The sequence below is a fragment of the Dunckerocampus dactyliophorus genome, chromosome 4 (genome assembly GCF_027744805.1).
Source record: "Dunckerocampus dactyliophorus isolate RoL2022-P2 chromosome 4, RoL_Ddac_1.1, whole genome shotgun sequence".
Classification (NCBI taxonomy): Eukaryota; Metazoa; Chordata; class Actinopteri; order Syngnathiformes; family Syngnathidae; genus Dunckerocampus; species Dunckerocampus dactyliophorus.
This window is the reverse complement of record NC_072822.1, coordinates 34722129-34748203: the sequence shown is the minus strand read 5'-3', so window position 1 is coordinate 34748203 and position 26075 is coordinate 34722129. Positions and strand designations below refer to the sequence as shown.

General features: G+C 41.2%; 2 protein-coding genes across 5 annotated transcripts in view; one reads left to right on the top strand and one right to left on the bottom strand.

Annotated features, from left to right (window-relative positions):
- Nucleotides 1-518: 518 nt before the first annotated feature.
- On the top strand, nucleotides 519-9703 carry paqr3a (progestin and adipoQ receptor family member IIIa). Of its 3 annotated transcripts, XM_054772301.1 has the most exons (7): nucleotides 519-665; nucleotides 982-1196; nucleotides 1260-1422; nucleotides 3766-3921; nucleotides 6545-6742; nucleotides 6807-6897; nucleotides 8343-8625. In XM_054772301.1, exons 2-7 carry the CDS (start codon nucleotides 1003-1005, stop codon nucleotides 8483-8485), a joined length of 945 nt encoding a protein of 314 aa, XP_054628276.1. In that variant the 5' UTR covers nucleotides 519-665; nucleotides 982-1002; the 3' UTR covers nucleotides 8486-8625. The 3 variants fall into 3 exon arrangements, with proteins under 3 accessions (XP_054628276.1, XP_054628275.1, XP_054628274.1); XM_054772300.1 differs by having other exon boundaries at nucleotides 6608-6897; nucleotides 8343-9703; XM_054772299.1 differs by having other exon boundaries at nucleotides 6545-6897; nucleotides 8343-9703.
- A 6-nt stretch (nucleotides 9704-9709) lies between these two features.
- bmp2k (BMP2 inducible kinase) overlaps nucleotides 9710-26075 on the bottom strand; it is a 37231-nt gene continuing 20865 nt past the window's right edge. The window contains exons 7-17 of one of the 2 annotated variants that reach the window (XM_054772298.1): nucleotides 24716-24848; nucleotides 24301-24404; nucleotides 24144-24223; nucleotides 23915-24060; nucleotides 22307-22482; nucleotides 22115-22231; nucleotides 21643-21669; nucleotides 21425-21606; nucleotides 18935-19098; nucleotides 18234-18347; nucleotides 9710-11688 (exon numbers count right to left, since the gene is read on the bottom strand). In XM_054772298.1, coding sequence (XP_054628273.1) covers nucleotides 10400-11688; nucleotides 18234-18347; nucleotides 18935-19098; nucleotides 21425-21606; nucleotides 21643-21669; nucleotides 22115-22231; nucleotides 22307-22482; nucleotides 23915-24060; nucleotides 24144-24223; nucleotides 24301-24404; nucleotides 24716-24848 — 2532 coding nt within the window. In that variant the 3' untranslated portion in view covers nucleotides 9710-10399. Of the gene's footprint in view, nucleotides 11689-18233; nucleotides 18348-18934; nucleotides 19099-21424; nucleotides 21670-22114; nucleotides 22232-22306; nucleotides 22483-23914; nucleotides 24061-24143; nucleotides 24224-24300; nucleotides 24405-24715; nucleotides 24849-26075 lie in introns of both variants that reach the window. The other variant, XM_054772297.1, reaches the window with a different exon arrangement.

Genomic DNA, 26075 nt, shown 5'->3' with positions numbered 1-26075 from the left:
CTACTTTGTCTTTTTTTGCACTGCCATTTGTGATTTATCATTTACTCTTGCCACAGCTTTTGCCTTTTCTTTTTGAAAGTACATAAAATTACAGCCACTTGTACTGTCAGTCATTACTGGTAATTGCAGCACTAATAATTGTCTTGGTGTGAAATTGGGAATTTGAAGGATTTCAATATTTAGGTGTCTTTTTTGTCTTATTTGTAATTCGTGTGCTTGCTGCACACCATTTTGCTCCCTGGGGATAACAAAGCTTATATTAAGAGGTTAACATATGATAATCATGAACAATTCGTAGAGAATCAAACATGTGACTATTATACGCACTATCAATCGGTTCTGACAAAAAGAGGAGAAATAGGCTGTGAAATAAATGTTATTCTAACGCCAACTGGCAATAAAACATAGGTTTAATAATACAATTCAATTTTATAACGCAGTACCGTTTGTGTGATTTTACTCAGGCGCACTTTGGACGCCCTTGTGGCTTGGGTCCTTCGTTGATGACATTACGTTGATGACGTCAGCGGTGATTTGGAAGATGTAGCTGGAAGTTGAGCAAGGTGGCCTTTTGTTTTGAGTTAGGGCTTATCTGTTAATTTTAATGCACACTGCGTTTTATACGAGCTCACATGGCGTAAAGTGTACACACACCAAGTTGAAAGGTGAGTTTGTTTCGATTGTTTTTGACGACTCAGTCGGCAAATTAGCTAGCATGTTGTTGTAGCCTGTTGAAATTAGACCGATGCCAAACGCCGTTAAGAGTCGATCGCATATTCAAATCACCGGGTATACGAATGCTTTTACGACCGCATCCGCTCCAGTTTATAAAGCGTTCAAGGAAGTTGTGATTTAGGAGATATTCGGCACTATTTTGTTAGCAATGGAAGACCTTTAAATTAATTTTATGATGATTGTGTGAGGTCTCACTTGAGTTCATTCTGATTTCCACCACGTGATGTCTTGTCTGCCTCGGGTCAGACCACAGCAGACGCCACCATCATGCCTCAGAAGGTCCAGAAGAACTCTCAGACGGCTCACTACATCGAGCTCGGAGGTTATCAGTACTGGCCGGTGCTGGTGCCCAGCGGCATCCGCCTCTACACCTACGAGCAGATCCCGGGTTTCCTGAGGGAGAATCCCTACATCACAGACGGATACAGAGCCTACCTGCCCTCCAGACTGTGCATTAAAAGGTGAGGAATGGACCGGAATGGCCACGTCGTTAAACCACGTGCTAATATTTATCTCCTCTGCAGCCTTTTTGTCCTCTCCAATGAGACAGTGAACATTTGGAGTCACCTGCTGGGCTTCCTGCTCTTCTTTTGCCTGGCCGTCTACAACATGGCCTGCGTGCTGCCGGACCTTGGCGCCTCCAGAGAAGACTACGTCATCTACTCCATCGGACTCTTCTGCGTTAAGGTACAAGACTTTTTTTTTTTTTTTTTTTTTTTTTAGATTTGGCGCTATCTGCTCCCCCTCACTTCTGATTGTCTTGTCGCTCCAACTGTGTCCACTAGATGGCAGCGTAACGCCTGTAATAAAAATAGAAGCTGTGCCCAAAAATGTTGACGATGATGAAATTAATATTTCAACTCTATGGTACTAAAATGGTATTTTTTTCCTCATATTACAAGTTTATTGTCATAAAATCGTGACTTTTTTTTCTTTTTAGATTATTACTTCATATTTTGACTTTATTCTTGTGAAATAAGAAAAAAACTTATTTCATCTTCTTTGTCAATATTCGTCCGTGATTATGATTTTATTCCCACAATATTATAACTTTTCCCCAACCAAATTTTCCCCCAATTTTTTTTCTCATCACAAAAAAATACATGTTTTCAGATATTTTTGAATGCTATTAAAATGAGATTGTTCCTGTGCAACTGTTTTCTTCTTAGAATACTTTAATTATAAATTAATTATAATTATTAATTATTATTATTATTAATAATTCATATTAATTAATATTTGATTTTATTTGCTTAAAATTACAGCTGTTACTGCTTTTTTTTTAAATTTACCAGATATTTAAACTTTCCTGTTGTAAACTGTGTTCTCATAATTATGACTTTATTCCTGTAATATTTTGACTTTATTCCCATATTATTCTAACTTTTTCCCCCAACCTAATTTTCCAAAAATGACATCTTTATTTTGTTTCTCACAATATTATGACTTAAAAAAAATCTTTAATATTGTGTATTTTAATATTGTATGCTATTACAACTGTTATTTTTCCTATTTTACTTTTAATTTCTCAAAATTTCTGCAGTTTTTACCCCCATTTCTGCTATTTTATTTTTAATTTTCCAATTTTTGTTTAGGTTTGGCGCTCTCTGCCCCCTCTCACGTTCTCTGATTGTCTTGTCGCTCCAACGGTGTCCACTAGATGGCATCACAACGCTTGTCATAAAAATACAAGCTGTACCCCGAAAATATTGACATGATGAAATTAATATTTTAACTCTTTTTTTTTTCAACTTTCCTCTTAAAAATGTTGTTTTCATAATTATGACTTTATTCCACTGATATTATAACTTTTCCCCCAAACCTATTTTTCCAAAAATTACATCTTTGTTTTTTTGTTTCTCACAATATGACTTTTTTGTTCTTTCATATTTTAATTGTATGCTATTAAAATTACGTTTTTTCCCTCATAATATTCTCATAAATTTGCGACTTTTTTTCTCGTTACATACAACCTGTTTCTCTTAATATTTTGCTTTTATTTTCTTAAAATTTCAGCTGTTTAAAAAAATATATCACATTTTTGTTTTTATTTGGCGCTATCTGCTCCCCCTCACGTTCTGATTGTCTTGTTGCTCCAATTGTGTCCACTAGATGGCAGCGTAACGCTTGTTATAAAAATAGAAGCTGTACCTGACATGTTGACGTGATGAAATTAAATTACATTTTTTTCTCCTCATATTACAAGTCTATTCTCATAAATTTGTGAATTTTTTTCTCTTTAGATTATTGCTTAATATTTTGATATGTATATATGACGGCTGAATATTTTAATATTTTACTCTTGTGAGATTACTGATTTTTGTAAATTGATTTAAAATTCTTGTAAATAATTTTTTGTTAATTATGACTTTATTTCCATAATATTATAACTTTTCCCCAATTTGTTTGTTTGTCATATCAAAAACCAAAAAATTGTTCAGATATTTTTGAATGCCACTAAAATGACATTTTTCCTACTTATGGTAAAAGTGCAACTTCTTTTGTCATTATAATGCGACATTTTCCTCTTAATATTTGGATTTTTTTTGCCTAACATCACAGTTATTGCTGTATTTTTTTATTTCCTAATATTTCCTCTTGGAAATTTTCTTTTCATAATTCTGACTTAATTTTCTGTGATATTTTAACTTTATTCTAATGATGACATAACTTTTCCCACCAATCTGATTTTCCAATAAATGTTGTAAGAAGTTTTGTTTCTCACAATGTTATGGCTTTTTTTTTAAACATATTTTTTCTTTAACATTTTAATTGTATTTAATATTTAGATTGTATGCTATTAAAACAGCTGTTTTTCCTCATAATACTCATAAATTTGTGTTTTTTTTCTTGTTTGGATATGAATTTTTTCTCTTCCAAATTTTTTATTTTATTATTTGGCGCTATGTGCTCACCCACACATTCTCGGATTGTCTTGTCGTTCCACTTCTGTCCTGTGGATGGCGTGGCCGCGCTGTCTGGCGACACGTTGACGTGATGACGTGTCAGTAAAATGTTGTGTCTTGGCAGCTGTGCTTGCTGTGTTCCGTGGGTTATCACCTGTTCTGCTGCCACCGCTCCGAGAAGACGAGCCGCCGCTGGATGGCCCTGGACTACGCCGGCGTCTCCATCGGCATCCTGGGCTGCTACGTGCCGGGCGTCTTCTACACCTTCTACTGCAATAACGTAAGTCTGCCGGGAGCCGGAGTTAACGTGTCATGTGGGCGTGGTTCCGGTCCAAGCATTAATTCAATAAAGTCCAGATTCTTAAAACAAAAACATCATGACACTTTCCTCGCCCAGAAAACAATTTATCCCACGTCCACGTTCCCACCGCCCACCGGCTCCCTCGTCACGTTTTATTTATACGACGATGTCTTTCCTGCTGGCGTGTTTGGCCGCGCTCCTCGCCGCGTATACGTTTGGCAGCGCCTGCCGTGTTTTGCCCCCCGAACGCAGCTGAAATCTGCTGCAGCTTCAAACCAGATGGCTGCCTTCACGGAGCCCCCCCCCCCCCACACACACACACTCATCTTCCTCACCATATGACGATCACAAGTCTCAGGAAGGACCGACGAGACCCAACCGCCCCCTCATGCCTTCCTATGCGCTCTTATTCTGAAAGGAGTGCCTCATGCTTTGATGCATCCTTCTTGAAGCGTCCTGCGGGTGGGTGCTCTTAATTGAAGTGTTTCGGTAACGCAGGGGTGTCCAAACTGCTTTTCCAGCGAGCGTCACACGGTGAAAAATGGAAGGCTGCAGCTTTGCCGCTTAGAAATTGTGTAGAGCAGCACTTGGAAATGTGCTAACACGTTTGATATATTTCATCTCAGCTTTGTCACATCGGTGAAAAAGCCTATTATTGATATCAATTTCATTCTTTTCTCCCCATTTTTGCTGTTGAAAAAAAATAATCTTGTAAACGTTCTCCTCGTGATTTTAGGACTTAATTGCCATCATTTTATAACTACGTTTTACAAAAATGACACTTTATTTTGTTTTGTTTCTCACAATATTACAAATTTAAAAAATGACATTTCAACTTTATGCTACTAAAATGACAAAATTTCCCCTCAAAATATTGTCACTCATATTGTTGCCACTCGACTCCCGCCACCCGCATGACGAAGAAAACGAACACCACCATGCAGACATGTCCGCGGTAGTTCACCCTCACTGTGCCCGGACTGCTGTGTCATGGTGCGGGTAGCTCGCACGGGAAGTGCCGCTCTAAACGCTGGTTGTTTATACTAGGGACCGTCAATAAATGACTATTGCGTCATATACATTGTAAATCACACCACTAATTGATCCATAACTATGTCAAACGATTAGTCCGACCCTAAAAGGATTTTGCACACCCATTTTTTCCAATTTATTTTCTATTGGATGAACTTTTATTGGATTTTTTTTATTGCATTTAGGGACCTGACTCACAGAGGTTTGTTACAAAAGTCAAATAATATTGTTGGTCATGCTGTGGAATAAACAAAGAAATACTTTGGTTGCGTTATTTTTAATGCTTTGAACTTTTTTCCCAACCATATTGAATTCCACAAATTCATGTTTGTAACAAAAGCTTATTAACAAAAAAAAAGGATCAGATCGGGAGCCAAAAAATGTGGATCGGGGCATCCCATTTCTCATAGCATCACTTAAAAAAAATTTAAAAAATTGTATGCTGCTAAAATATAATTTTTTCTCATTATTGTAAAATTGCGATTTTTCCTCGTTAGACTATAGCATTTTTGTCAATGTTTAGATTTTATATGCTAAAAATTAGAGCTGTTTTTTTCAGTTTCTGCTGTTTTTCCCCCCAAATATTTCAACTTTCCACTTGTAAGTTTTCTTCTCATAGTTGTGACTTTATTCTCCTAATATTAAAACTTTTTCACCACCTTATATCCCCAAAAATGACATCTTTATTTTACACGTTTCTTTAAAATTTTAACTGTAAGCTATTAGAATGACTATTTTTCCCCTCATTTTATCAGAAAATGACAACTTTTCTCTCGTTAGAATAAGACTTTTTTTCTCTCTCAATATTTTCATTTTAGTCTCAAATTTTTTCCCCCCTGCTTTTAAAAAAAATATATTTTATTTTCCAGCTATTTCAACATTCTTGTTAATTTTGTTCTGGTAATTAGGACTTTATTGCCATAATATTTTGACTTAATTCTCCTAATATTAGAACTTTTTCCCCCAACCCCAACCTAATTTCCCAAAAATGACATCTTTAGTTTACATACGTTTCTTTAAAATCTTTAAAATGACATCATTTTTCCTTATTATGAGAAAATTGCGACTTCTCTCTCGTTAGAATAACACTTTTTTTTCCTCTCTTGATATTTTGATTTCATTCTCAATTTTTTCCCCCGTTTCTGCTTTTGTTTTTTTTTTTTTTGAAATTTCCAAATATTTCAATATTCCTTTTTTTCGTAATTTATTTATCTTCGCCATAATATTTGGACTTTTTCTGCAACCTAATTTTCCAAAAATGGTTTTGTTTCTCATGGAATTCCGACTTAAAAAAATACATTTTCTAGTCTTTTTTTTCTGTAATATTTCAACTTTATGCTACAAAAATGATGTTATTTGTCCTCCAAGGAGTACAATGTCATTTTGTAAAATGATGTCTTTTCGTCATTTGAATGACTTTTTTTCTCTCACGAAATAACTCCTTTTTTGTTTTGTTTTGTAGTTTTGGTGTTAATGTGTGTCTGTATTTTGAACATAAATAGAGCCACAGGCCGCAGTTGCGGTGGTGATGTTGTCTGTGATGGTAAACGTGGATGTTCTGCGGTGGCAGTACTGGCGTCAGGTGTACCTGGTGACGGTGCTGGCGATGATCCTGGCCGTCTTCTTCGCTCAGATCCACCCCCACTACCTCGGCAAGCAGTGGAAGAAGCTCCGCTCGCTCATCTTCTGCTCGGTGGCGTGCTACGGCCTGGTGCCCACCGTGCACTGGATCTGCATCGACGGCGGCTTCACGGACGAGCTCGTGCAGGTGAGTCACGCCGGCCGTCCGTCCGGCACTCATCCAGGACGCCAACGACGCCGTCATCTTTCAGGCCTTTGTTCCCCGCGTGCTGCTCATGTATTTGATGGCGGCGTTGGCGCTCGTGTTCTTCGTGTCCAAAGTACCCGAACGCTACTTCCCAGGTGAGTTTCCGATCATTCCGTTTTTTTAATGAACACATGACCGCCACCTACAGGACTGGAGTGGAACAGTCTCGTCCAACACAAATTAGGGTTGATTAGCTCGGGGGTGTCCCAACGTTTTCTACCAGCGGGGGCCACGTAGTGAAGCATGAAAGGATGCAACACGTAGCTATGCTAACAATTTATGTAGCCTCTTCTTAATATCACGTATACGTCACGCTTCTTGTTTTTCCCCATTTTTGATGTCTTTTTTTTTTTATTTCCTAAATATCTTCTTTAATAACCTTTGTTATTTTCTTCTCGTAATATTAGGACTTTATTCCCATATTGTAAGCTTTCCCTAATTCCCTTTTCCCTACTTTTCCTAAAATTGCAAATTCTATTGTTTTTGTTTATATCTGAAATTATTCAGACTTTAAAAAAAAAAAAACATACTTTTTGTAATATTTCCCCTCTATGCTACTAAAATGGGATTAGTTTTCCTCATGATACAAGTTGATTCTTTTAAAATGGACTTTTTGTGTCATTAGAAACCCACTTTTTTCTCTTGATATTTTGACTTTATTCTCGTAAAATTAGAGCCGTTTATTCATTTCTGCTGCTTAAAAAATGTCTCCAAAAAAGACTTTAGTCATTGTTACATTTTTTTATTGTATTGTTTCTCATAACTTTAAAAATATATTATTTTCTTTATTTCTCTAATATTTCAACTCTCTGCTAATAAAATGACCTTATTTTTCATCACATTGCAAATTTATTCTTGTAAAATTGCAATTTTCTTTGTTACACCTTTTTTCTTTTAAAATTATTTTATTTTTTTCAAAAAAATCCAACATTATCCATTCTTTAATTATGAATTTATTTTATTATGTTTATTACGTTACGACTTAAAAAAAATAAAAAGTTTTCTAATATGTCAACTCTATGCTACTAAAAATGACATTTTTCCTCATGGAATACAATTTCTTTCTCTTAAAATTTTGACTTTCTTATCGCTGTTTATTTCCCCCCCCCACACAAAATCCAACCTTATTCAGTTTGATGTTTTTATTTTATTGTTTTGTTTCTTATATTACGTTAAACATTTTTTCTAATATTTTTAGTCTATGCTATTAAAATTACATGTTTTCCTATCACAAATTTTGTCTTGTAAAATTGCAATTTTTTGTCATTAGAATTTTTTTCCCACTTAATATTTTGACTTTGGTCACATAAAATTCCTGTTGAATTAAAATGTTAATTTTCTTTGTATTACGGTAACGTTTTTCTCGTAATATTTGGACTTTATTTGGAGTTTTCTACTGTATTTTTGTGGTATTTTTTTATTTTGGTGTTCTTGTTAAATTCTATTTTTAGAATGGCCCCCATTTGGCAGTTTGGACACCCCTGGATTAGCTAATCTACAAAATGTTCCTCTGTTAATCTTGCTGGTGTGCACACTGCAGGCCAGCTGAACTACCTGGGCTCCAGCCACCAGGTGTGGCACGTGCTGCTGCTGCTCATGTTCTACTGGTGGCACCAGTCGTCGTGCTTCATCATGGCGTACCGACACAGCCGGCCGTGCCCGGACGCCGTCACGCACTCGTAGCCGCGCCGTGTTTTTCCCATGTGGAACATTTGAAACACCGCAGCCGCTTTACCGGTTTCCAACCCGTGACGCCTCCTGAGGACGCGTTCGGTCCATTTTTAGCATTTCATGTTGAAAACATGTTAACCATATATGCTTGTTACGGTTACAGATGAAAATAGCAAAAAGTGGCTGCTGAAAGTACATGAATGACTAACACGGCGCCACCAGGTGCTGCTAGTGAGTGAAATGTTTGAGTACACTGGAAAATAACCAAGCCGCCGCGAATGTCAGCCGTATTTTTGTTTGACTGTACGGTGAAGCGGACGACACTACGATTGGTGGACTCTGGAGGGGGTTGATCACAGCGCGGGGGAGCGAACAGAACAGGAACAATCATTTGTCAAAACACGAGCGTGTTCACTTTTCACGCTTAAAACCACAGCAGCATTTGATCAACTAGATAAAAATACACTCGTTGACTCGGTTCATTTGGACACAGTGGAACCTCGGTTTTTGTACGCCCCGGGTTTTTTACGAAAATTATCGCTAGAAATATGTCCGTTTTCGATCACGTACTCTGTTATCGTGCGGCCAAAGAGTGCCCAAACAGAAAATGGATAGCGGTTCTTTCAGAGTTGGGACACTACAGCCCGATTCCGGCCAGGCGTGTTCGGAGAACGCACACAGGACGACTCTTCCCTCCTAATAAGCACTGCGCGCACTACCGCGCATTTCTGAGTGTTCGACAAATCTGTACCTCCAAAAAAATATTTAAAAAGTTGTAAGGGCCAGAACTTTTGATAAGTTGAGAAACACTACTGAATTCAAGAAAGAAGTCGTAGCAAAGTTGGAAGGTAGCCTCTGTTGCAATGGAATAGCAACGTACTGAATACTGAACACGCGTTGCAGGTCGTCAAAAGGCTGAATTAAGGGCGACACATGACGGATATGTGGAATGATTGTACCTAAGCAAGTATACGTCTCTCACCGGCCACAGTACGTTCCTCGTTTATACGGATTTCTGCATGTCTTATTCACAATAAATGGGATTTAAAATTTTTTTTTTAATTCCGATGAAAAAATTGATTGGACTTTCTGGAACTGAGGTTCCGCTGTACGTATGTGTTGTTCATGTGGTTGAAGTTTTAGATTTTAGAAGTTTTAGTTTGACTTTTTTTTGTATTTATTATTTTCCATCTTTGTAACGTTGTCACCCAATAAAAGAAGCTGAGAAGATTCCTGTCACATTTGTCAAATAATGTATTTGAACTCAAGCATTTCCCACGGGGTGGAAGTGTGTGTTGCAAACAATGATCTTCAAAATCCATCAGCCCAAATGATTCTCCTGTCCAGTCAGAGCACTTGTGAGAAAACAGTGGTACAGCTCGCTACCATGCTAGCAGAAAGTGTTGAAATTATTATTTTTTTTGAACAGATGTTAGAAGTGTTAAGTCGTCCCATTCACAGATCTGACTCGAGGAAGAACAATAAATCCCTTCCGGTCTTCCCAGAGTAAAAATGTAAAAGAAAAAAGTAGCGGGACGACATGCATAGAGAAAAAGCTCGGACAAGAAGAGTAAAACAAAAAGTGGTTAACGACTCCCGAACGAGCGCCGCCCGCGACACCGCGGATTGTGCCGAGGTTTCCGAGGTTCTGTGCAGCGAGGCGGAGGCGCGCTCCCATAAGGCTTTGCGGTGCTAAATGAAAACGTACTGGTCGGTCAGAAGGCAGACTCTAGTGGAACAGTCGCACGTGGGAATCACAGTTTGCTAACGTTTGTCAAGATGCAGCATAAAAACAGCTCAGCCGTACGCCGACTCTTAAAGTCCTTCCGCAGGCTTGAAGTGGTCTATTCCGCGATGCATTGAACCCAAACCGGAAACTAGCTCAGGGAGCTTTCCAGCAACCGGTGATGACGCAAGACAAGCGAGTCACTGCTTGGAGGGAAAAGGTGCGGCGCCAAACGGGTCCAGCTCCCCGTGCTGCGACGCCGGCGGCAGCGCCTGCTGCTGAGGTCCGCCTTGGATCACCAGTTCTGTGAAAGGCACCGCCCCAAAATCGTCCATGGTTTTACATTCCCAGGACAAGTCGCTCCTGCCGCCGTCCTGAGGATGGAAAGGTTTGGCTCCAAACGGATCCAGGAGCTCGTCCGCTTGCAGCGAGGCGCCGTTGTCCTTCCCTTCAGCAATGGTCATGTCCACGCTGATGTTCTCTTTGGAGTCCGAGGCGCTGAGGAACTCGTTGCTGCTTTGCGAGTCTCGCCGGCCAACCTTCTTGTGTCTGCGGACTTTCTCAGGCGTGCGGAACGTGGGTTTGCCGGTTTTGCGTCCTCCGGTCGGTGTTCCGTGGTGCCGCTTGCCGTTGCTGCCGCCGCCGGCCGTGGGCTCTTGCTTGGTCTTCCTCTGGCGGGATGACAGCTTTTGCAGGCTGCGTTGCTTCAGCCGCTGCTGCTGAGGACTCTGCGAGTCCTCGAAAGACGGCCGGAAGATGTCTTCCGCGCTTCTGGAAGTGGTCGGAAGTGGACCGGCGGGGCCCGGCTGGAAGGGAGAGAAGCCAAAAATGTCAATGCCTTCGGGCGAAGTGGGTGGGCTTTGTCCCGTGGGGTTGTCAGTCCCGCTCCTGCTGGACTTGGACAGATTGCGACTGAACGGAGCTTTGGTGAAGACGTCAAAGTCGTCAGCAGCTTGCTGCTCCAGGCTGACTTGCCTGAAAGGTGCTCGGGCAAAGATGTCCGTGCTGTCTGACGGTCTGACAGGCGAGTCGTCGCCGAGGAAGGGAACCGCTCCAAAAACGTCCACAGCGGACGAGGCTTTAACTCCGCTGAGTGACTCCGGATCAGACCGGTCCTGACGACTGCGCCTGGAGCTAGCATCCTTCTTGGAGACGTTCTTGACTTTGCGGCGGTCGCAGTCGGAATCCGAGCTGTGCTTTTCTTCATCCTCTTCGTCCTCGGACTCCATCAGTAGCGGTCTTTGTCCTAAATTCTCGGGCTCGGTGTCTTCGCCGTGCTCACTGTTGAGGCCTTCATCCTCCTCCGGCTCCTCATCCTCGCTGCTTTTAGGCGAAGGAGGGTCGGACTCGAAGTCGCTGTCCGAGTCTTCGCCCGGCCTGCAGGTGCTCTTCCTTCCTGGTTTGTGCTCCTTAGCTGCTGGCTGATCCACAGGAGCAGGAATGACGACGACTTCTTCGGCCACCTGATCGCCCACCGCCAAGTCAGAACCTGCTGGAACAACAAAGATTACTCATCCACAGTGAGATTAGTGAAATGAGGACATCGTTTTCCAGATCCACACAGTTTGTTGGATATCAAAGCAGAAGGAGCAGTGAAAGAAATCGACAATATGCTTGTAAAGCTGCTCCATCGTCGACGTTTAACCACAAAAATGACTTTAAGACATCTGTTGCAAGACAAAGTCTCTCCAACGTGTACTGGGTCTTTCCCAAGGCCTCCTACCGGTCGGATGTGACCGGAATACCTCCCAAGGGAAGCGTCCGGCAGGCATCCTGACCAGATGCCGAGCCACCCCGTCTGGCTCCTCTCAATGCGGAGGAGCATTGAGGTTCTCCCAGGTGACAGTGCTTCTCACCTTCTCTAAGGGAGAGCCCAGCCACCCTACGGAGAAAACTCACTTCGGCCGTGGGTACCCGCCATCGTGTCCTTTTGGTCACTACCAAAGCTCATCGCCGTAGGTGAGGATAGGAACGTAGATTGACCAGTAAACTGAGAGCGTTGTCTTTTGGCTCAGCTCCCTCTTCACCACACGGACTGCAGAGTCTGCATACGAGTTTCTCAATAAGGTTGACCGTGATTCTGTCATCGTGTCGTCACGTTATCTCTCATTTCGGGTACAGAGAGGGTGGGCGGGCTGGGGGTGGGGGGGGAGTGAGCCAACAGAGCCATCAAGTGGCCAAATGATGCAAAGACTGCAATTGGAATTCACAGAAAGATTAATTCAACTCCCGCAGTAATTCACCACCTTTTGGGGGTCCCAAAACCCCCAAAACAAATTAAATTGTCCCAAGTGGCTAAACGATGCTTCCCTCTCCGGGAGTTGAGCTTTTGGAAGACCCTGATCTTATGTAAGCTCGCACTTCACACTTAAGGAACTTAACAAAACATGTTATGAAAGTACAAAGATTAATTCTATAATATAATTCCTTCTTTCTCTCAAACGAAAATGTCCCAAGTGGCCAAATGACACCAACTGATGCAAATGTTTTGAAGGCACTTCGCACTGTTTAAATGAGGTTCAATTAAGATAACCGTACTTTGATTACCAAAAACCAGGGCCCGACAATGAGATTCACAAAAGAGACTAATTCTAACAAAAGAACGTCTAAAAACCGGCACGAAAATGATTTCAAAACCAGAATGTAGGCGTCAGCATGCTAACAGCTAGCATGTTCATTGCTATCATGCTAAAATCAGCATGTTGGATTTTATGCTATTTTTACAAGCATAAACTTACATAGTCGCTTAATGCTTTCATGTTAAGTGGTAACATGTCAATAGCATTTTTAGTATGCCAACATTAGCATATAGGCCATTTTCATAGGTCTAAAGTTACACAAAAACTGTTATGCTGGATGCTTTCATGTTAGGTGTTAGCATAAAATCTTACATGCTAACATTAGCATACTAAAAATGCGATTTTAACAGGTATAAACATTTACATGTTAGCATGCGAACAGTTAACATTTTTAATATGCTAACATTAGCATGTTAACATTTAGGCTATTTTCATAACTCTGAACTTACAGAGACTAAGTTTATTATGCTAGGTGCTTTCATGTTAGGTTTTTGCACGCTAACAGCATTTTTAATATGATAGTGTTAGCATGTTAGCCTTTATGCCGTTTTCACAGGTATAAACTTAGTGTTTATTTTTTTTTTGGACATATTTGTCCCGAAATTGCACATTTGTCGTTCAAAAATCCATCCACACGGGAGCCTCTCAGGGATGACCCGTCCTGAGAAAACAGGATGTTGGATCACAGTAGTTCAATTTGTGGGCAGGTAATTATGACTTTAGCCGCCAGCTGAGCAGGACGCCAATTCTTCCACACGTCAATCATTTGTTTTCATCTAAGCTGGTTGAGGACCTTTAAGACGTGCGTCACAATTAAACTAGGCTACGCTGGGTGCCGTTTGTGTTATGAAACCTTTCAAAAAAGCAACATAAATGCTTTTTGTTTTCGAGGTTAAACCCGATGAAAATGTCATAGCAATTGTGACAAAAGTAATCACGCTATCAAAAGAATTACGATACCGTTGAAATTCCCGACCGCAGTCGCAGAAATATCTCGATGTTAAGTTTGTGTGCTTGGCTGCTAACCACCACTTAACAGTAAAAACAGTAAACTGATTTTGAAACAGGAGGACGGGGGTGTCCAAAGTGCGGCCCGGTGGCCATTTGCGGCACATTCCAACAATTTTACAAAAAAAAAGGTAAAAATAGAGCAAAAACACAGAATGTTGATAGTAATTAATAAGAACTCAAAACTTTGTCCTAGAATATAATTTCACAAAAAAGTTTTAAAAATTCACAAAAATTGCCAGTTTTTTTTTTTTAAATATATATATATATTTTTTTTTTACAAAAGTACAATTTTTCCACAAAAAAAAAAGTAAAAGTGCATCTTTTGATTTTTCAGTAAGGAACGAGTTGGGACACCCCCGCAGCAGGTGCACCGTTTCATCCTGGTTTTGTCGAGTTTCGTACCACAAACGGATTACGTTTCTAAAATAATGACGATATTCACGATGTGTGTTGCGCGAGACACGGCATTGGCGGATGTCCGACATCGTGGTTACTGGTTTGACAGCCACGCTAACGTCAGCAACATCTTGCTCGTGGTAGTGTAGTGGTGGAACTTTTCCCCGTCTTTCCAAAGAATAAGCAATCCATTTTCATGTTCGATGTGTTTTATTTCTCAGAAGTACATCCACACTCACAGTATGAGCATACAAGACACACACAAGGTACGGAGGAGACACGCTAGCGTTTAACGACCAAACATTTCCTCCTTCACATTTAGCTTTGATTCAAACCTGCCCTGCGGCGTCCGTTAGGGTGAAAACAAACCCTGAGACCAAAAGAAAACACACATGGATAACTGGCAAATGTAAACAGCAACGTGTACCTTCCTTTCCTCGCACCGCAAATGAGCTAAAAAGTGCTAGAATCTTCCACCAGTACACATGAACAAGATGTTTCTGAGCATGGCTGTCGTACGCATGCAGCATGGCAAGAAGCAAATGGTACGTTTAAAACAACAACAGATGGGAGAGGATGAGGCGTAACTTACCTTTGGCTACGTAGCGATAAAACATTCGTACGAAAAAGGTGAGCGATGATTAGCGATGGCTGTCTAGCTCTGCGCTAACACTCATACAGCCCTTTAGGAGTGTATGCAAAAGACATGAAGAAGCGTTGGTCATCGCTAATGTGCCACCAGCCATGGAAAGACGTAGCACAATTGGGGAAAAGGAGATGCTAGATTAACTTGCCGTTAGCACTGTTGGTCCACTGAATCAAACGCGACAAAAAAAAGGCACTTTGTAGCAAGAAACAAGCATTTTCCTCAGTAAAAAAAAAAAAAAACATACAGAAAAGGCAACATAGCATTTGCCGGTTAGCAAATTTCGGATTCAGATTTTTACGCATAGCATATAGCATATAAGTACACGCCGCGCTCCTTCGCCACTGTTCTTTTTTTAATAGAAATTCTCATTTTGGAAATAATTAGAGCACCTGCGAGAGACGCTGAGTGTAGCATTTAAGCTCAAATCTGTCGAAATATCTAAAAACTGTACATGAATATGGGCCATCCTACAGTGAACAAATAGAATGTTAGCGTCTGAGCTAGGAACGGGCATTTGGCAAAATTCGCTCAATCAAATATGAGAAAAATGAACAATAAATTCATTTAAAAACAGCGTAGCATTTAGCAAGCTAGCTTGGATCGTCGAAACAAATTTCAGATGCCGCTAAGATTAGATTAGCAAGCCATTCATTGTTGACCCAAAAATATTCGTACGTAGTTTTTTTGTTGTAAGAATAGTCATGTTTGTTTTTTTTTGTTTTTTTAGAAAGTGTAATTTGTAAATAGCTGCAATAGATAGTCCGTTTAGCATTGAAGTTGAAATAAATATCTTAAAAAGTGTGTAGAAATGTGCAGTCACACTCAGAACAAACGGAATGTTAGCATCTCAGCCTTTCACTAAATTGGCTTGCATTTTTTTTTTCTGTCAAAAACAAAAAACTACAAACTGTGCGTAGCATTTAGCAAGTCGGCAAAATGTTTGGACGCACTTGAATCATAATCATCGAAACAGATTCTGACACTAAAATTAGATGAGGAAGCCATTCATTGTCGACACAAAAATATACGAAAATAGTGTGCATTTTTTCCGAGCTGAGCTTTTCTGTTTTTTGTCGTAGGAATAGTCGTACGAGTGATTTTATTTTTTTTAGAAACCCTCATTTACGAAAAAGTCACAAATAGCCGCAACAGATAGTTTAGCATTTAAGCTTAAATAAATATCGAAAATATCTTGAGAAATATGCACACAGCAAATGGCATGTTAGCGTCTGAACGTTTCACTAAATTTGCTTGTGTTTTTTCTGTCGTCAAAAACAAAAAAAACCCCACAAGTTGATCAAGCCTGTTAGCAAAATGTGTCGACACGCTTGAACCGCCAAAACAAATTTCAGATTCTGCGGGTAAAATGAGATTAGCAAGCCATTAATTGTCGACACAAAAATATACGAACATAGTGTGCATTTTTTTCCCTAGCTGAGCTTTTTTGCTTTTGACGTAGGAATAATCATTTTTTATTTATTTTTTTAGAAATCTCTTTTAGGAAATAAGTCACAACTGCGATAGATTAAATTCATGGAAATATTTGAAAAACTACGTGAATACGTGCCACCGCACAGAACAAATGAAATGTTAGCGTCTGAGCGACTAAATCTGCTCCATCAATTACGGAGAATATCAACAATTATTGGATTACTTTTTCCGTCCAAAACAAAAAAAAAAACACAAATTGGTGAAAGGGCAGCATAGCATTTAGAAAATTTGCAAAATGTTTTGTCGCACCTGAATCGTCGAAATTGGAATGTTAGCGTTTGAACATTTGGCTAAATTTGCTTGATCAAATACGAGGAAAATAAACAGTCCATTCTTCCGCTAAGTGATTTCCGAGAAACGGGAACGCCTCTAAAACGTTGCGGATGTGGCTCAACGTGACGTAGCAAATGAGTCACGTTTGTCGCCAAATAGTTGCCAGTGAATCAACAGCGCCTCCGCTGGTGGCAGCCGAGCAGTGCACTCCATTTAGTAAGGCAGAAATCCCACTCAGTCGCCAGAATTCTTCCTAAATGAACTACGGAATGTGATGGCAAAGCGTCCCGCAGGCTACGTTAGCATCATTAAAACAAACGAAAGAGTTGAAAGTGATGGAGCGATGAAGACGCTGCAAGTAAAAAGCAGCAACTGTCACACTGATGGCACAAACACACAAAAAACACGGCCGATCAAAAATGATGCATTTTGTCACACCAGCCGGGAGCGAACATGCCGACCTTTCCTTTCTCCACAAAAGTCGTCCATTTTTAAATCAAGTTATCACAAGAAAGAGTGAAACGTTGTCCCAGTGAGTCTATTGCATGGCGAGCCTCATTAAAATAAGCTGTCGAGAATCAAGGAACGCTGGCTCCTATGTCTAGATCTAGATCTAGATCTAGATCTAGATCTAGATCTAGATCTAGATAGAAAAGAGTGGATGTTCACATTAATAAGAGCAGGAAGAGGCACAGAAGCTTATTGCTGCCGCCGCTCGCGGAGAAATGTTTCACATTGCGGACATTTCACACTTTGACTTGAAGGACAAATCAAATCTCGTACGTTCAACTCAAGTCACAAACGGGCGTCCGTTACTGCTGGAGGGGCCAAATTGTAAAGAAAATAACCGTAGTCAGCGGAATGTAAGACTGGAGTTGACAGGCAAACCGGCAGGTGGCACCAAACAACGCTCTCACCAGAGCGTTGTTTAACTTGTTAGCAAGTTAGCAAACAGGGGAGGAGTTACGATGCTAATTTAAGCTACGAAATATGACATTTTTCATTGCAATCGACCAGTTAGCAGAGGCGGGAGAAAGTCAAGTCTCAAGTCAAGTCCCAAGTCATGACGTGCAGGTCCAAGTCAAGACATGCAAGTCTGAGTCGAGTCTCAAGTCAAGACGTCCAACTCGAGTCTCAAGTCAAGACATGCAAGTCCAAGTCGAGTCTCAAGTCAGGACGCGCCAGTCCAAGTCAAGATCTGCAAGTCCAAGTTGAGTCAGGTCTCAAGTCAAGATGTGAAGTTCCAAGTTAAGTGAAGTCTCAAAGACGTGCAAGTCAGAGTCGAGTCTCAAGTCAAGACGTGCAAGTCCAGGACTGGTTGAGTATTTCTTGGCTTTGGGCCAGAGCGTGGAACGTTTCCGATGTTATCGCGCCGTCTTCTTTGCGGACACGCTTTTGCTCGCTCCAAAGTCGTCTCATTCTCTGGCAAGCGCGTGTCTTCCTGGTTCCAAACAAAGCTCGTTAAACGTAACCAAAGAATCTACTGGCTGCTTCCCTACATTCTCCACAGGAGGCGCAACAAAGGCTCTCGCTAAGCTCTTATTTCCTAGCAACCGTGCCTTCTCCCGGGGGACGGAAGGCCTTTGGCTCCGAAGAGGTCGGGGTCCTCGCGGCAGAGGCTCCTCTAAGACTTGCCTGCGCTGGCCACGAACGGCACCGAGCCAAACAGGTCCTCGGTCGGGAGGGGCTGGGAGGAGGCGGGTGGCAGGCGGTCCGCCTCCAGGCTGGCGCTTCTCTCCACCGGCTTTTCTGGAAGGAGTCAGACAGGTGAGGAAAGAGTCAGACAGGTGAGGATGGAGTCAGACAGGTGAGGATGGAGTCAGACAGGTGAGGAAGGAGTCAGACAGGTGAGGATGGAGTCAGACAGGTGAGGAAGGAGTCAGACAGGTGAGGATGGAGTCAGACAGGTGAGGATGGAGTCAGACAGGTGAGGAAGGAGTCAGACAGGTGAGGAAGGAGTCAGACAGGTGAGGATGGAGTCAGACAGGTGAGGAAGGAGTCAGACAGGTGAGGAAGGAGTCAGACAGGTGAGGAAGGAGTCAGACAGGTGAGGAAGGAGTCAGACAGGTGAGGAAGGAGTCAGACAGGTGAGGATGGAGTCAGACAGGTGAGGATGGAGTCAGACAGGTGAGGATGGAGTCAGACAGGTGAGGATGGAGTCAGACAGGTGAGGAAGGAGTCAGACAGGTGAGGATGGAGTCAGACAGGTGAGGAAGGAGTCAGACAGGTGAGGAAGGAGTCAGACAGGTGAGGATGGAGTCAGACAGGTGAGGAAGGAGTCAGACAGGTGAGGATGCAGCCTCCAGTCAAACAATCATGAGCCAAAGTCCACTTGCTTGCTCTGAGCAGGTCGAACTCCCGGTCGATCAGCTCCTCCTCGGTCAGCTTAGAGAAGTTGTCCTCTCCAAAGGGGTTCCAGCGGGACATGTCGGGGGGGTGACTGACCGTACCGCCGCTTTGGGAGGGAGGGGTGACGCCATCGGAGGCCAGCAGGGGGGTTCTACGGAGGAGAGAGGTGGAGCGTCCAGTCCTGTTACCTCAGTGGCGTCACAACGATTACAACATTGGATACCGATACACGAACTCTCAGACAGGCCTGCCACCCTAATCGATAAATCGATTAGTCGAACCAGGTCGATAATTCTGACGAACTGACACGTGCATGCATGCTGGTCTCTGTGCCACACAGGCTGGATGACGGGAGGGTTCACTCTGCATCTGTCTGTGTGCATTGGGTCGATACTGGAATGAACGGAGAGAGTGAACCCTCATCTCATTTAGCCTCTTTGTGGAGGCGGGGCGACTAGTGAGCGGATACGGCGTGCTAGCAGTTAGCCTCCCGAGGCAGCACACGCTACCATGAATGAAGGCACAGAAGTGGTGGTTTCTGAGGCGAAGGCCGCAGCCCCCAGTGTGGGAATACTTCGCCTTTAAACAGAATGAACAAAGTGAGCGCATGAACACCGACGACCGACACGGACACTTTTCTCAAATGGGGAAAAACAACCCAACAAAATACCGATGGAGGTGCTTCGGGCAGCGGAGCCTTCGTCCCGACAGTCAACGCTGACTGACGCGTTTGGTCAGCAAAGTAAATATAAACAAAACACAGAAATGCAACCATTGAATACGGTTATATGGCAGTCACTTTATGCCATATAATTGGGATGTTTCCATGAAACATTAAAAACAACGTGGTTGGTCTCAAACGTCTTCTTTTTATGATCTTGTTTGTTTGTTTTATGGAATGATTTATAGAATTTTATGTCATAATTTTAGAATGCTTTTATGTTTTCGTGGAATTATTTTATGAAGTGATTGCACTACACTTGGGTACCATCTAGTGGCTCAAATATGAATTACACCTCATGACAATTCATGAAAAAATGGTCTAAAAAAAAATGTTGCCGATAAGATCGATGATCGCTGATAATTTGTAGCAAAATTAACAACCAGTAAAATTTGCGATCATGACAAGCTTACTCTGAGGAGTCCATATATTTTTAAAAGTTGTAATACTATGATAGAAAAAACCCAACAAAATAAATTGTTAATTTTGGAAAATTAAGTTGGGGAAAAAAATTCTAAGAAATAAATAAGAATAAAGTCATAATATTAAGTGAAAAAAATTATATTCCAACAAGAAAAAAAAAGTTGTAATGTTACAAGAATAAATTTGTGATATTATCAGGGAAAATGTCATTTTAGTAGCATAGAGTTGAAATACTAAAGAAAAAGATGTTCTTGTAAAAGTTGTAACATTATGAAAAAAAAACTAAATGCATTTTTAATTTTTGAAAATTAAGTTGGGAAAAAATACAATATCATGGGAATAGAGTCATAATGAAGAATGAAGACATTTTACAATCTAATTTAAGTAGATAACTACAACAAAAAAAACAACAAACTGCTGTAATTTTATGACAATGCAGTCATATTCTAACAAGAAAAAAAGTTGCAATTTTATGAGAATAAACTCATAACATGAGGAAAAATAATAGTTGAAATATTAAAGATAAAATAAGATTTTTTTTAAGTCAGAATGTTATGAGACACACAAAAGAAAAAGTTTTGGAAAGAAACTATAATACGGAAATGAAGCCATAACATTACGAAGAATGAAACAATATAATTTAACTGGATAACTAGAAAAAAAACTAAGTTTTTTTTTTTAAGTAGCAATATTGTGAGAAATGAACAAAACAAGTTGTAATGAAAAATGATTTTAAAAAGCTTATAAATAGTCATATTACACTAGATAACTACAAAAAACAACAGCAGGGATGGGGGGGGGGAATGAGAAAAAGTCAAAATATTAAGAGAAAAAAAGTTGTATTCTAACAAGAAAAAAAAGTCATTTTATTTAGGTAGAGTTCACATTTTTTTTATTTTTGTTTTTTAAAAAGTCATAATATTATGAGAAATTAACAAAAGAAGTTGTAATTTATACATTATTATTAGAATAATTATTTATAATATAAGTAATTATAAATAATTCTTAATGTATTTGAAAATTAGGTTTTGGGTTGGGAAATTTAGGTTGTGAAAAAAAATATAATATTATGGGAATAAAGTCCAAATATTATAGGAATAAAGTCATAATTACAGAAAATTGATGAAGATTATTTGAAAAGAAACGAGCAAAGAGGGAAGTTGCCACTAATAATCGGCTGAGATACTAAATATAGCTTGTTAGCGTATCAATCCACATGTGTTGCTTTACAAAATATCAAAAGCGGCAAAGTTGCACCCTTTCATTTTTCCACCATGTGGCCCTCGCTGGAGGAAAAAGTTTGCACACCCCTGCTCTTCTATTTGGTATTTACCTGGGGTGGGCGTAAGAGGGGTCTGCAGGCGAGGGCGCCCCCATCTGGCCCGGCCCGGCAGTGGGAGTGGTTGCATTGTAGGAGCCCAGAGGCACCTGGAACTCCAAGGGGGAGGACATGTAGTGGGGGAGATGCTGCTGCTGCTGCTGCTGCTGCTGCTGCTGCTGCTGCTGCTGCTGCTGCTGCTGCTGCTGCTGCTGCTGCTGCTGCTGCTGCTGAACGAAGGCCTGTTGGTACTGGTGCAGCTGTCGGGAGGGCAGAGAGGGAGAAAAGGAGGGCAGGGGAATGATTTCATGGCGCACAGCGATGATGAACGACGAGATGATGAAATGTTAGAAACTGGTTCTGGATTTGGTAAGTGCAGGGAGGGGGGAGGGTACGGGTGGGATGACAGTCAAACAAAGCAGTGCAGCTCTTGAAAAGGACACACTTTAACGTCTAGAAGGTGCGGAGGGTGCGCTGCCTGTCAACTGTCTCATACGTCAGCACCCTCCCTCCCATCCCCTCGCCGCCTCCTCATGCAGATTGCGAGCGCAGCAAAAACAGATGGCGGGAGCTATAAATTGCGCCGCCTGTTTATTCCCCCCCCCGAAGGTTTGCTCCGAGTCAACAGTAAGTTTGGAGCGTCTGCTTCCAGCGCCGAGCGTGGGAAGATCAATGAAAGGAAACATTTTTGCAGAAGGAACTCACCATGGCGGCGTACTGGGCCTGAGCAGCCTGAGCGGCTCGCTGCTGGTACATGGACTGCATCATCATTTGCTGCTGCTGCTGCTGCAGCTGGATGGACTGCTGCACAGCCTGTTGGTACTGGAAGGGGTTGTAGAAATTCAACACATTGACTGACCTCTCGTGGGAAGGATGCAGAGGCACATCACAGGTTACCTGGAGGTATTGGAGTTGCTGTGCATTGGCGTGTTGCTGCTGCAGTGCTTGCTGCTGCTGTTGGTGGTGCAGCTGCTGCAGGCGCAGGTCACCTGGCTGCAGCTGCTGCAGGACGCGGTGCTGCTGACTACCGGGCTGCGGCTGCACGGGAGGCTGTCCCGAAACAGGCGTGGGCCCTGGGAGGATATGCATGACAGACGAGTCAAAGACTCATGACGCACCAGGAGGAGGGTTTACAGACCTCTTTTCGGAGGTGGAAGCCTAAATTAAATGCTTACCGTTGCCTTGCTAGGTGAGAACAGGCTAACTGCTAGCAAAATAGCATTAAGCTCATGTAGCACAGGGGTGTCCAAAGTGCAGCCCGTGGCACATTCTAAAAAATATAATTTAGCAAGACAAAAAAAACTAAACAAAACAAAAAAAAAACACAGCAAAGTCGGAAAAATCAGCAGTAATTTTACAATAAATAAAGGCAAAATATTAACAGGAAAAAAAGAAAATACGTTGTAATATTATGAGGAAAAATAACGTCACTTTAGTAGCATAGAGCTGACATATTAAAGAAAAAATGTTCTTTTTTCAAGTCATAATATTTTGACAAACAAAACAACAAAGTTGTCATTTTTGGAAAACGAGGTTGCAGAAAAAATGATGTTACGAGAATAAAGTATTAATAATATTATGGGAATACAGTCATAATATTACGATAACAAAACGAAAGTACTACGAGAAGAACATTTATAAGAAAAAAGTTGAAATAGTTGGAAAATTAACAAAAAAACCCAGCAGAAATGGCAAAAAAAAAGATCTAATTTTACAAGAATAAAGTAAAAAAATAGTCACAATTTTATGAGAATAAACTGGTAACAAATAAGGACAAATGTCATTTTAGTAGCATAGAGTTGTCATACTTAAATTTCCTTTTTTTTTTAAAGTCATAATATGAGAAACAACCCAAAAAAAAGTTGTAATATTTGGAAAATTAGGCTGCAGATAAAGTTATGATGTTACGACGATAAAGTCAAAATATTATGGGAATAAAGAACATTTACAAGAAAAAGCTGAAATAGTTGGAAAATGTAAAAAAAAAAAAAAACAGAAATGAAAAAAACACCTCTAATTTTACAAGAATAAAGTACAAATATTAAGAAAAAAATGTCCTCTGCTAACAACCGAATATTATGAGGAAAAAATGTCATTTCAGCAGCATAGAGTTGAAATAGTCAAGAAAAAAGTATTTTTTTCAAGTCATAATATCACAAACAAAACAACATAAAGTTGTAATATTTGGGAAATTAGGTTTTATTATAATATATAATATCATTACATTATAGTATTATGGGAATAAAGTCATAATATTAAGAAGAATGAAGACATTTTTGCAAAGGATTGTTTAGGTTAAGTGGAAATATTTGGAAAATTAAAATTAAAAAAAGCAACAGCAAAAATGGGGAAAAAGAGCAAAGAGTGATATGTATGATATGTATTTTCACCTGTTTGACAAAGCTGAGATGCACCTTTTTCTTGAAATATATCTAAGTTGTTAGCCCCCGTCACTGACACGCATTCTTGCAGCGATTCTCACAAGGAACGTGAAGTTTGGCGCACCTTTCTGACCATTGCTGACGGGCGCAGAAGGCACGGTCATCTTGACAGGCGTGACGGTGGCCAGCGGCAGGACGTTGCTGTTTGCCGCCTTGGGCCTCTGTCTGGGGGCGATGGAGGTCTCTGTCGGGCCCACCGAGTCTCGTATCCTGACGAGAAACACACGCCATGCGGTGGTAATTAGGCGATGCGTCCCGCACGCCAATACGTGGAACTGCAGATGGAGCGGTACCTTGCTTTCGTCATGCTTTTCTTAGCTGCCACCTCGCTGGCCGTCAGGGGCTCAGGTAACGACGTGGGGATGGCAGAGCTCTGGAGAAAAAGAAAAAATACTAATAAAAAAAGGAGGCAATAATAGGTGCTTGGATAGTGAAAAAAAGAAGACTTACAAAGATATTTGGCACAGGACAATCCCTTCCTGCAAACTTGAAGGCAAAGTAGGACACTTGGTAAATGTCTGGTCTCTTCTCCTGATCTGGTTCGAGCATATATCCTGCATGAGACAGAACCGGTTCATAATAATAATAATAATAATAATAATAATAATAATAATAATAAATTGGCTTCTTGCACTTCTCTCTTTGGCCACTAGGCAGCGCCGTTGTTGTAAAGATCAGGGCGTGCATTCACAGAAGGGGAAGGCGTAGTAAACAAGCTAGCAGACTGGTTTGAACAGGCTCAACTTTTGCAGGAAGACAAAGTGTAGAGACTAACAATACTACTGTAGTATTTATTTATTTTTTAATCAGGAATGCGTGACAAACACTGTCCAAAAAAAAATGATGTTGGCATATTGAAACTTACTGATTAAGCAGTGCAGCTTGAGGGAGAATTTGGAGTTATCCGGAACGATGAAGGTTCCGTCGCATATGGCAACCTGACTCTCCCCGAATGGAAGCGTGAAGAAACACAGCTTGTACAACAAGCATCCCAGCGCCTGCGGAGAGACACGACGTGCGGTGCAGTTAGACTATCTGCTTTCCGTGGGGCGTTGCGGAAGGGTCGTGCGTCGTCTCGGGTAAATCATGCCAGGTTTAACAAATAAAAGAGAGGAGGGGGTTGGAGCAAAAGAAAGCAACACTGAGAAGAACAAACTGCCAGCAACAATGTTCGTTGCTGAGCCCAAGGCCGTGGCAGTGAAGTTTTAGCCCTGAGCAATATGGCCGCCCAAACAAGTCCACAGGCCGCTCATGCAAGATGCATTCAAGTGCATCTTGAGATAAACGACTTTGGAATCAGCTTGCTGCCTTCAGGGCGTCTGATGAGGCTCGGCATCGCGCCGCACGCCAAACCGCACATGTGAGGCGCGGTGAGACATGTCACACAAGTTACTGCGCTCCAAACATAGAACAGGAAGTGAGCGTGCTGGGGTGAGCTGACAGGAAGCGCGAGTTGGTTGCGCAACGGCTGCAAGGCTTGTCCTACATGCACAAGACTTGGAAGATGGAACTCCTTCACGCCCGTATTCCAAAAGAACAAATCCCAAAAAGCGGTACACTCCAGTGTCGCAACTGGACTGTCCGGGTTGTCTGAGAAGATGTTTCGCCTCGCCTCCAATCAAGCTTCATCAGTTCATGCTCAAAGACTAGATAGGACAGCTCTAGTCAAATACTAGATAGGACAGCTCCAATCTAAGATTCACCAGTTCATGTTCAAAGACTAGATAGGACAGCTCTAGTCAGACTAAATCAGGTCATGCTCAAAGACTAGATAGGACAACGCTAGTCAAATACTAGATAGGACAGCTCCAATCTAAGTTTCACCAGTTCATGTTCAAAGACTAGATAGGACAGCTCTAGTCAGACTAAATCAGGTCATGCTCAAAGACTCGGTAGAACAGCTCTAATTAAGTTTCATCAGTACATGTTCAAAGACTAGATAGGACAGATCTAATAAAATACTAGATATGACAGCTCTAATCTAAGTTTCATCAGTTTATCTTCAAAGACTAGATAGGACAGCTCTAATGAAATACTAGATATGACAGCTCTAATCTAAGTTTCATCAGTTCATCTTCAAAAACTAGATAAGACAGCTCTAGTCAAATACTAGATAGGGCAGTTCTAGTCTGACTACGTTTCATCAGTTCATGTTCAAAGACTAGATAGGGCAGCTCTAGTCTGACTGGGTTTCAACATTTCATGCTCAAAGATGAGCGAGGACA